Source organism: Chrysoperla carnea, chromosome 2, assembly GCF_905475395.1.
Source record: "Chrysoperla carnea chromosome 2, inChrCarn1.1, whole genome shotgun sequence".
NCBI lineage: Eukaryota > Metazoa > Arthropoda > Insecta > Neuroptera > Chrysopidae > Chrysoperla > Chrysoperla carnea.
Genome location: NC_058338.1, coordinates 23,772,440 through 23,784,648, shown reverse-complemented (window position 1 = coordinate 23,784,648; position 12,209 = coordinate 23,772,440). Strand labels below are relative to the sequence as shown.

At 28.2% G+C, this 12,209-nt stretch overlaps 3 protein-coding genes across 3 annotated transcripts; 2 read left to right on the top strand and 1 right to left on the bottom strand.

Annotated features, from left to right (window-relative positions):
- The first annotated feature begins 71 nt into the window (after positions 1-71).
- On the top strand, positions 72-1,467 carry LOC123294052 (sesquipedalian-1). Its single transcript, XM_044875121.1, has 2 exons — positions 72-534; positions 770-1,467. Exons 1-2 carry the CDS (start codon positions 96-98, stop codon positions 964-966), a joined length of 636 nt encoding a protein of 211 aa, XP_044731056.1. The 5' UTR covers positions 72-95; the 3' UTR covers positions 967-1,467.
- A 1,220-nt stretch (positions 1,468-2,687) lies between these two features.
- On the bottom strand, positions 2,688-6,353 carry LOC123292572 (zinc finger protein 721-like). The gene has a single exon (XM_044873285.1). The coding sequence runs from the start codon at positions 6,351-6,353 to the stop codon at positions 2,688-2,690; it is 3,666 nt and encodes a 1,221-aa protein (XP_044729220.1).
- A 1,018-nt stretch (positions 6,354-7,371) lies between these two features.
- Positions 7,372-9,535, top strand: LOC123294051 (MIP18 family protein galla-2). Its single transcript, XM_044875120.1, has 2 exons — positions 7,372-7,787; positions 8,314-9,535. Exons 1-2 carry the CDS (start codon positions 7,670-7,672, stop codon positions 8,838-8,840), a joined length of 645 nt encoding a protein of 214 aa, XP_044731055.1. The 5' UTR covers positions 7,372-7,669; the 3' UTR covers positions 8,841-9,535.
- The last annotated feature ends 2,674 nt before the right edge of the window (positions 9,536-12,209 follow it).

The window sequence follows — 12,209 nt, the reverse complement described above, 5'->3', positions numbered from 1 at the left end:
ATGTTCCAGACTGTATATAGGCAGCCCCATACAAATTTTAACCAGAATTTAATTTATCAATGTCTTTATAGAAACAAAATACATACCTTTTAAAAATGATGAAAATTAATGAAAAAAATGTTTGCTCGTTTGCAACGTCAGCAACGCCTGTTGATCGTGAGGGATGGTTAACTAAACGTGGTGAAGTAAATAAATCATTTCAAAAACGATGGTTTGTTTTAAAAGGAAATTTACTCTTTTATTTCGATCGCCGTGGTGACAAAGAACCAGTTGGTGTTATCATTTTAGAAGGTTGTACAGTGGAATTGGCAGATGATGAAGAACAAACAGAGCAGTATGCGTTTAAAATTAATTTCCATGGAACTAATAATCGATGTTATGTATTGGGCGCTGAAAGTCAAGAATCTATGGAACAATGGATGAAAACATTGGCTTGTGCTAGCTACGATTATATGAAAGTAATGGTTTCTGAATTACAACGACAATTAGATGAAACAGATGTATATCCCGAAATTACACCATCGAATTCGATAGGTAGAGTATTTAAATATAACATTAAATCTGTTTAAATAATCCCTCCAAAAGATATTATGAATAAATGTGAACTCCTGCCTTGTGGGAATTTTCAATGAATGCAGTTTAAAATGATCACTGAATTAGGTAGTTCACATTTAAATATTAACAATAAAAAAAATCGATTTCCCGAATCCTCTATATTATAAAATGGACTTAGAGCTCTTATTTTATTTTATTTTTTTTAATTTTTTAGGTTCGGTAACTTCTCCAGTTCCACCACCTAGGCGGCATAATCCATTTAATAAAAGCACGCCAACTGTAACAAATTCATTAACACCAAAAATTACCTTTCGTGAACTTCATACAGCATACAGCCGTCGTATACTTACTGACTTAAATGAATGGAGGCATCAACGAAAACAATCTACAGCGGATCTGATATCGTTTTAGTATTAATCACTGATTTATGATATATTTTGAAAATGCATCTTTAGAAGTACAAAATATCCTATTTACAATGCAACTAATAAAATTATTTCGAATAATAGGGAGCCAACTTGAATAGTTATAACAAGGTAATTTGTTGGTCCAATAGCTAAAACTAACTTATTTTAATTTTAAAACGAAGTCGAGCGGATGGAGAAGCAATTATTTGTTAACTATATAATTGCCTCGGAGCTAATGTGTTACATTTATTTACTTGCAGAGATTACTTCTAATGGTAACCAAAAGCAATTATATTAGTCTACAGTATGTTTTTAATGATAACCATACTTCTGAAACTTTTTTTTATTGTCCTAGAAAATAAAATTTACATACTTAATTCTCCTCTAAAATAATTTTTAATGTGAAGCCATATTCAAGTGTAGGATGATTAAGCAAAAAAATAATACTTAAAAAATTGTCATAAAAGAATAACTATCACATTGGTGAAATCACACTGTTTAATTAAGCAATAATATAAGCTAATTCTACTACTAAGAAGCACTCTTATTTTTGTTTATGTAAATTATTTTATAAATATAATATTGAAATGGTAAATATTTATATAATGAAATTTTTATTACCTTAATCCAATCCTGCGGGGCTGCAATTTGGGAATTCTATCCAGCCTAACCCATCTTATTTATTTACGAAAGAATGATTACAAGTTAGTTACTCATTTATACTTGTCAGAGAATTCCCAACCTTTGATATAAGGATGAAATTCTTACAACTTGAACAGCTTATGAAATGTTTGAAGAGCTTATCACATTACGGATGAACTAAGCCGAAATAGTAAAAAACTTACAGAACATGTTTTACTTATTTTGATGTATAGAATCCAATACGACATAGTGAGTTATGTACCTTTAGAAAATATTGGAAAATACTCCCCTCTCCTTTTGATTCCGAGATATTAAATCAGTAAACTAAACTAGTCAACGGAGTCGTTTTCATCGTTAAGAGTTAATCCAGAAGGAAATTTTTATCGAAGTTAGATTACAATAAAATTGTGTTTAATTTTTACGATTTCCTTACATCTAAGAAAAAAACACGAAAAAATTGACACAAAATATCATAAAAATGATAATTTTGATCCAAAAAATGACGATGTTCTAACTTTTATTTTTCGAGGTATAAGGTCGTCAAACTATAATATTACTACTATTATAATTTTGGCACATTGAGGTTGATATCTGAGGCATCTCAAAATCCTGGAGGATTGATAAAGGTATATTTGATTATATTTGAGACAGCAAATTTGCCACCAATGATTGAAACTGCTCAAATATTGTGATGTGTTTTATTAGCCTGCAGATAAACTATAATGTTCAATTTATTCCAAATTAGAAAGTAAAGGTAAAAATAAAGGAATGATATTTAGGTAAGATGGCTGTAAGGATGATTATTCATAGTTTTACGCAAAAAAGAATTACAAATTTCACCTGTTGTATATTTCTTAGTTAGTTTCGACAATGAGATAAAACCCGAAACATGTTAACGTATTTTTAAATAAAAGAGTGGAATTGCATATAATATAGGCAGCAAATTATATTAATAAATATTTTTAAATAATTAATTTAAAAAATTTTATTTTTCTAAAATCGAATTAAAATTAACTTCCACAAAATAAAGCTCACAACAATTAATTACAAATTTATTAACAAAGATTAAACAATATAATTTCCTTATACAAGTTCTACCTTAATTAAGCATTCTTCAAAATTTCCGTCTTTATGATTTTCCCAATGTATCTTCAAAGCCTCTTTATGAGCGAAGGTTTCTCCACAAACATTACATGAAAAACAATTTTCAGGGTGAGCTCGTTTATGTTTAATTAAATTCGATTCCTGTCTGAATTTTCTATCACAAATTTCACACGAAAACGGTTTTTCTCCGGTGTGAATTCGCTTATGTACAATTAAGTTCGATTCCTGTCTAAATGTTTTTTCACAAAAACCACACGAGTATGGCTTTTCTCCAGTGTGAGTTCTCATATGTGTCTCTAAATTGCCTCGGCATGAAAAAGTTTTATCGCAAAGATCACAAGAAAAAGGTTTCTCTCCAGTATGACTTCTCAAATGTGTAATTAAAAGAGAATCATACTTAAATGTTTTATTGCAAATATCACATGATTTTATTTTATGAATTCGTTTGTGGGCAAATAAACTTTGTTTAAAGGGAAACTTTGCACTACAAATATTACAAGAAAACTTATTTACTAAATGTTTACGTTTATGCATAAGTAAACCCTTTATCTTGATAAATGTTATACCGCAAACATCACATGGAAAAGATTTTTCTTCTGCCTTAATTTTTTTATCAGAAATTATATTATTTTCTATTTCAATGTGCGAATTTTCATGTGCAACCAAATGATTTTTTCTGGTAAAGATCTTATTACAGACATTACATTGAAAAGGCTTTCTTTCGGCATGTATTCGTCTATGTTTAACTAAACTGGACTCTTGCCTAAAACATTTATTACAAATATTGCAAGAAAAAGGTTTTTCGACATGCATTCGTTTATGTTTGACCAAGTTGATCTCTTGTCCAAAACCTTTATTACAAACATTACAAGAAAAAGGTTTTTGCTTGTTATGAATTTTCTCATGCGTCATTAAATTGGATTTCTGCCTGAATGCTTTATTACAAACATTACATGAAAAAGGTTTTTCTCCCGTATGAATCCTCTTATGAATAGCTAAAGCAGGCGCTTGTCTAAATTTTTTATTACAAATTTCACAAGTATACGGTTTTTCCCCAGTATGAAGTCTTTTATGTACGATTAAAGTGTTTTCTGCTCTAAATGTTTTATCACATACATCGCAAGAAAATGGTTTTTCTCCGGTATGAATTCTTTGATGATTAATTAACCCTGCTTTGAGATTAAATTTTTTTTCACAAAAAGAACAAGAAAATGATTTCAATTCAGCAGGATGAATTTTCCTATGAGCAATTAATTGACTTTGTCGTGGAAATATTTCATTACATTTATCACATGGAAAAAGTTCTTTTCCAACATGGCTTCTTTTATGTAGAACTAAGCCAAGTTTTCCGTTACATTGTTTACCGCAAACATCACAACTTAACGATTTTTCTCCAATGCGAGTTCTTTTAAAAATAACTTTGTTGGTAAATTTTTTAGATTTTCCTTTAGCAAGACTTCTTTTTTGTACAAGAAAATGTACACCTTCGGTATGAATTCGTTTATGTTTCGTTAAATTTGATTGGAATCCAAACGATTTATTACAAACATCACATGAAAACGGTTTTTTTCCAGTATGAGTTATCTTATGTTTTATTAAATTGTTTTTCTGGATAAATGCTTTATCACAAATATCACAAGAATATGGTCTTTCTCCGGTGTGAATCCTTCTATGTACAGTTAATCCGCCTTGTTGTCCAAATTTTTTAGCACAAAAATCACATTCAAATATTTTTTCACCAGTATGAATTATTTTATGCGCGATTAAAGCAGATTCCTGAGTAAATTTTCTTGGACATATATCACATTCAAATGGCTTTTCTTTAGTATGAAATTTTCTATGCATAATTAAACCTTGTATAGCCTTGAATGTTTTATCACAAAAATCACAAGAAAATAATTCGTTTTCATTGATGGAATCACTTTTTTCTCTATTATGAGTATTCTTATGCTTGTTTAAACTGATCTGCTGACTGAATTTTTTTTCACAAATATCACAAGAGTATGGTTTTTCTCCAGTGTGAGTCCGTTTGTGAGTAATTAAACCAGGATGTTGTGTAAATTTTTTATTACAAATATCGCATGAATACGGCTTTTCTCCAGTATGAATTCTTTTATGTATGATTAAAGAAGTTTCTTGTCTAAATTTTCGATCACAAATATCACAAGAGTATGGTTTTTCTCCAGTGTGAGTCCGTTTGTGAGTAATTAAACCAGGATGTTGTCTAAATTTTTTATTACAAATATCGCATGAATACGGCTTTTCTCCAGTATGAATTCTTTTATGTATAATTAAAGAAGTTTCTTGTCTAAATTTTCTATCACAAGTGTCACAAGAAAATGGTTTTTCACCTGTGTGAATTCTTTTATGTGAAAGTAGAGAAGCTTCATGTCTAAATTTTTTATCACATATATCACATGAAAATGGTCTCTCACCTGTATGAATTCTTCGATGAATAATTAAAGTTTGTTTAACTTTGAAAGTTTTATCACAAAAATCACAAGGAAATACGTTGTTTGGACTTGAGAAATATACGTCGGGATGAGTTTTTTTATGAGAAATAAACAGACTTTGTTGAGTGAAAGTTTTATCACATGCTTCACACGAAAATGTTACTATTCCATCATGTATTCTTTTGTGTAAGATTAAACTATGCTTCGTGGTAAATATTTTGTTACAAGCATCACAAGGGTATGGTTTAATGTCTCCATCATGGATTTTCTTATGAAAGATGAAATACTTCTCATACATAAATGTTTTACCACAAATGTCACAAGCAAAAGGTTTTTCACGCTTTGGAAGTTTAGATGCCTTTGATTGATGGTCAGTTTTTTTATGGGCGATTAAAATATTTCGTGTAGCAAATTTTTTATTACATGCATTACATGGATAACTTTTTTTTCGTTTATGCGTTTTTTTATGAGAAATTAAGTTGGATTCTTGTCTAAATTCTTTATCGCAAATATCGCATGAGTATGGTTTTTCTCCGGTGTGAATTCGCTTATGTACAATTAAGGAAGAATCTTGTCTGAATCTTTTATTACAAATATCACACCAAAGTGGTTTTTCTCCGGTGTGAATCCTTTTATGTACCTTTAAAGTGTATTCCTGTCTGAATTTTCTACCACAAACTTCACATGAAAATCTTTTTCCATCACTTTCTTTATCAACTACCAAATTAGATCCCCTTTTAAATAATTTTTCATCTATTTGTATTCTTTCTAAAACAACTACGGCTACTTTGTCAAATGTTATTTTACCTTTTGTATTACATGAAAATTGTTCTTTATAAGTATCTTCAAGATTGTATCCTTTATTAATTATTTTATTCACTTCACTTGACCATGAGTTTTCACCAATTTTATCAACTGCTATTTCTTTTTTAAATGAAAGGGGTTTTTGATCAACATGAATTTGTTGATGTGTAATTAAATTGGAAATATGGGAAAACGTTTCATCACATGTGTCACAAAAAAATGTTTGCTGTTCATTGCATTCAACTAAATTATTATCATATAGTATTTCACTTTTAATTCCATAACTTGGCAAAGAATCATTTTCATAGATTGATTCGTATTCATCTGAATCGTCTCTATCTAATATTTCTTCTTTAATAATAAATTCTGTGTTTAATTGTTGATACATTTTAAAGAATTGTCTGGAAACAAAATTTTGGTGTTTTACTGTTTATTTGTTAATTTTAATCAGGAATTATTCATTACTTAAAATATTTATTCACGAGTTTCACATAAGTTTTTTTTTTTTAATTTTATAATAATATTGAAGTTTTATTTATAAAAGCATTACATGGAAACGGTTGACATTAAGAAGCTACACAAAATTTAATTTTTAAAATACCACCACATGCACAGATATGTCAACACAACAATCATGCAACAAATTTTAAAACTGTGAAAATGGAAGTGAAAGTGGTAGTGAATTTTCAAAGAAAGTGCCAGAATTAGGCACGCGATAAAACTAAGAAGAATAGTTCCGATTCCGACCACAGATTATAATTTATTACATACATAGATAGGCAACTCTACGGTACATCAAATGTTGTTCAAAAAGCCCCCTGGAGTAAGGCACTTACAGTGAACTACAAAAAAAAATGGCGGGAATTAGGTACTATTTGAATTATTTCTATTCAGTTTATCTTTTTTTTGTATTTGTCTTCTAATAAATAAAATAAAGGGAAGTTTTTTAAATAAAATAACAAATATTAATAAAATAATAATTTATTGCAATATTTGAAACAAAATAGCATTTATTTTAATATGAACATTATTTATAACAATTAATTATTAGTTATTTCGTTAATAGTCAATTATAATCACAATTAAACACTACTTAAATGTAATCAACACGATTAACAAGACCTAAGCGCTAAAATAAACGTACTACATACCATAAAAAAATCGGAAAATAATATAAACACACCTAAAACGACTAAATTACACTAATTAGTTAATGAAGGGGGGCACAATGAAAACGGCCTAAACATTTAAATAATGCCACTATTCAAATAATCCACAAAATGTTAATAAAGACAATCAATTGAGAATACACTCAAAGAAATTTAACGAATTTTAATGACATGCAAACCAATTTTGAAAGACGTATTGTTTATTTATTTAAAAATATATAAAATATTGTTTCCCCAACAACCATTGAAATGGATAAATTATTATCAAAACTAATAGATGGCCCTACACGAATATAACGTGTAGAGCCACCTGGAGAAAAGCACCTTCAGAGAACGAAAATAGTAAAAATTTTACAGGGAGTTACAGATCTGTTTTAAATTAAAAACTATAATCTGTGATTCCGACAGTGGAGTAAAGAATTATACCGAAAGTACGTTTTTTGAGGCAAGCATTTTGTTTTGTAAATGGAATTTTGCAGTGAATTAAATTTATAAAATATACATATTATAATAATCCCCTTGATTTTTATCAAAGATGGATCGATTAGAAAATATAAGTCCAAATGTGTATAATAAATCAAAAGAACGAGCCAAAACAGAAGATGATTTTAATGAAAATATTTACGATGACATTGATGCCCGTGAAATATTTGGTAAATGTCAATCATTTTTATAATTTATCGTTAAATTGGATAAAGTATATTATAGAACTTTGGGTGGAGAGACGTTGGTCTATATAAGTCTTAGCCACCTGAAACCTTAATATTTTTACAACGACATACTCTAGAAATGGTTTAAAAACGTTTATTCATCAACCTGTTTTGCTATGTGCTTTCATAGGAAAGCAAAAGCAGTATATAAATTTTAAATAATTTTGGATTAATAAAATTGGAAATTTTTTTGAAATTCTGTTTAAAGTAAATAAAAAGTTTTGGGTAAAACGACGGCTTTCTAATTTAAAGTGTTCATCTATCGGTTACCACTTACGGAGTAGAGTGGGCATTAGATTGAGCTTGAAAACCTTGGTCAAGTTTAATGTCTACGTAAGATTAGCCGCCTACACACCCAACATTTTTCGCTTGAAGCATTTGTATCGATAAAAGTTATTTTTCGAGTTTCAAGCATATGTCAAGTTAAAAAATGCACCCGTGTATATAAATATATATTGATTGATTTCAGATATATTGCGTAACATAAACGATCCAGAACATCCGTTAACGTTAGAACAATTACATGTTATTGAAGAGAATAACATAACTGTCGATAACAAAATCAATACTGTACATGTATTTTTCACACCAACGATACCCCATTGTAGTATGGCAACATTAATTGGTTTATCAATACGTGTACTACTATTACGAACATTACCATCACGGTACAAAGTACAAGTGGAAGTTACACCGGGGTCACACGCATCGGAACATGCTGTTAATAAACAATTAGCTGATAAAGAACGTGTAGCAGCTGCATTAGAAAATAACAATTTAATACAGGTTATTGAACAATGTATTGATATCGGTGATCATTTAACGAATGAGATCCCAACAGATGATATACAATCTACGAATACTACGTATAAGGTTTTATCTAAAGATTTAGATTTAAATTATGAATGTAAACTTGGTCAGTTAGATGATGGCTATTCAATAAATAAATCACATAATTATATAATACAAATTAAAAAGAAGCTTTCTATAATATAAATATTGTAAATAATTCGGTTTTAATACACGGTTTAACAGCCAAAGACGTTCGGCGTGATTTTGAAAAGTCGGAATCAAATACTTTGGATTTTAATTTAATAACTTTTATTGGAATACGGATTGCTATATTTTTGTTAAGAATAAAGTTTAAATTATATTAAACCCAAAAACAAATACATTATTCTCCATGGGAATAACTCTATAACTCTATCTTGCTCTGTCTGTAAATTAAGCAACCATTTAATATTTTTTCTATGATAAGAACGAGATAGATAATGCAATAATATAGCAAACGCGCTTTTAGTTATACTGAACACGCTCATTTTGATCTGCCTAGCGTGTTATGCAGTTAAACCCTATACAATGTGCATATTAGCAGTAGCCTAACCAATCCTAAAATAAATTGATTGTATACATTACCTCCAGCACGAAAAAATTATTGTGGTTATTCGACATTACGCCCTTTTTTATAGAAGACACTTTCTCTGTGAATTTAGCTCCCCGTAATCATCAATCATTTTATATCAGAAAGATAATTTAAAAATGCGTAGAATGTTGAATATCCAATGATACTGTAAAAGAGCGGTGAATCACTCCTCATAGGGAAAGTTTTACTTTCATTTACAAAACACATTTTTTCATCTACAAAGGGTTATAAAATGATTCTTTTGATAGAAAAGAAAATTGATTTTACGGTGGGGTTATAAATATTATTGTTAAATAAAAGTTGACTATAAATATTATTGTTATATTGGTATTTAATGGATTTATGTAATTTTCTTTTCAGAGGAAATGAGATTAATTTTAATTTATTTCAATAAATAAAAATAATTGTTTTCACAATCTTGTTCTTAGTTTTTTATGGATTTAGTTTTATTTATTTTTTTATAAAACTATCTTTTTTATAACCTATTCTTCCTAGTACAAAGCCCTAATAGACTTCTCAATGAAATAAACCGGAGCATTCCGATTCAATTCGTTGCGAAGAGAAAAACCAAACGTTTTTGTTACTGATTTCATACATACTTAAGATATAATTATTCGAAAGCTACACCCGACAAAATATTTCTGAGATTAAATTTGAAGTCAGCGTGTCAAAATCAGGGATCAAATTCACTGTTGATCGGTGTTCAATGGTAAAATGAAAATGATACAAAAAATAAATAAAATTTTATTTTTTAATTAATCACTCTTTTATACGTCTTTGGTGGAAAATTCATATCGATTCTCCACGGTTTATGAGAAATGGCTCCCTTTTTGGTAAAACCGCTGATTTGATAGTTAATTTCTCATAAACCGTACAGAGAATTGAATTTTTCCCAAAACGGTGATTCATTAATAAATTAAATTTAAAATTTTTGTTATCATTTTCTATTTTACGGTATCGAAATACTTTAAAATTTTCGTTCTATTTTATTTGAACCAATCTTACCTTTGTTTTCTTTCTGGTAAGTTAACTTTTATTTGTCTTCATTTAGTTATTGTTTCGTAGATAGCAAAATCTTTAAAGAAACTATTAATTAACTCTTTTTATAGTACCGAGATACTATACCTTACCCTATGTAGCTCTTCCATATTATTTCTTTGATAAGTAGAGTATAAACAGGGTCGGATTTAAAGGTGCGGAGGGCCTACGGCGACAAATAAGCAGGAGGCCTTTAATTATTTTTCAAAAAAGATAAACAATTTTCATTTTTAGAGTGTTTCAATTATTTATTGTCACAACACAATCCTGTCGACAAACATATGTGGATATCGTAAAATACAAGAAATAAACAGACAAAAAATTATATAGTAGGCAAATGAAATTTTGCAAGTTTTTTTCGTCGAAAAATGATTAATTATTTCGGTAAAATCCAGCTCCCGAAATAAATCACTTTCAATGCTGAGTACGAATAACTTTGGCAAGCTCTTGTGGAGAGGCTGGAGCTTCAACTTCTATTTCCCTCCCTTAAATCCGCCCCTGAGTATAAAAAGGATCAATTAAAGGATATTGTTTAAATTAAATATTTCGGTAGTAATATAATGTAATGTTTTGTATATTATTAATTAAATATTTACAAATCAATTTGTCCTAATTTATCTATTTACTTAATAACATTATCCAATTCCCTTAAAATTGACAATCCCATCTGAGTGTTCCCAGAGAGAGCTATTTACAAATTGTTGCTTTACCAAGCAGGCCTGAGTAATATTGTGTAATATTTTTATATGTATAATAATAATATTAATAATAATAAATTGTATTATTTATTTTAGTTGATTTATTTTAAGTTTAATAATTTTTTTTAAATAATTAAGTAAAAACAAACTCAAACCTACCTGGGGTAAGCTATTCATTTTTTTTTTAATGATAAGACTGAGGCAATGCATAAGATACGTAATGAACATTGGCCCCAGACATTTTTTTAAATTTTTAATGTATCATTTTTTTAAATATTTAATTTTTTTTTGTATTTTTTTAATTTTTAATTTTAAATTTAATAACAAATTAATAATGTACACTAATTTATATATATATGTATATATATATATTTATATATATAATAATATGTATATTAATATTAATTAATTCATTAATCATTACCTACGTACAATGTGTCATATAATAATATCAATTTTATGTATAAACTACCCACAATTACTCTATAAAAATATTTAATAATAAATAGATTTCTTAAAAAATATTAATTAAAATGGATTGAGAATAATAAAACATGTTTTTTTTTTTACTAAATGTTTTTGTTTTTGGCGGAGGGGTTTACTTCCCCACCCCTTGTACACGATGGTGTCTCTTTCACAAACAAAATGGTTCAATTACCGTACGTTTATTATAATATATACTTATTTAAGTTTTATTTATTTCACCACATATTTAAATTTGTTTGAATGGTTCTGTGTAGCTCATAAATTTAATATTATTAATTTATTAAGATTTCTGTGTAAAAAGTTTTTTTTTACGTTAACAAACTTGAAAATTTTTTTTACAATTCTTGAAGGACTACAATGAATTGTAAAAATTATTGTCTTGTAAACAAAATTTCTAAAAGGAGTGAAACATATTTCAGAAATAAAGTCTTCTTCAATTTATTTAAAATGAATGTAATATGAATATCTTATGAATGGGGAACAAAATTTATGAAATAACTCAACACACAATCGAATAGTGAACCATAATCATCGAACTTTCCTGGTGTCATTGAGTCCTTGGCCATGTTAAGAGATATCTTTAGTTAATATTTCGCGAAAAGTTATTTCAATTGGCCTTCTGGCTGTCTTATTTAAGAGATACTTTAAAGAAAGAGTAAATAATTAATAAGTAAATAAATTTTCCTTTCCAAATTTAAAAACAACGTACATATTGAAATT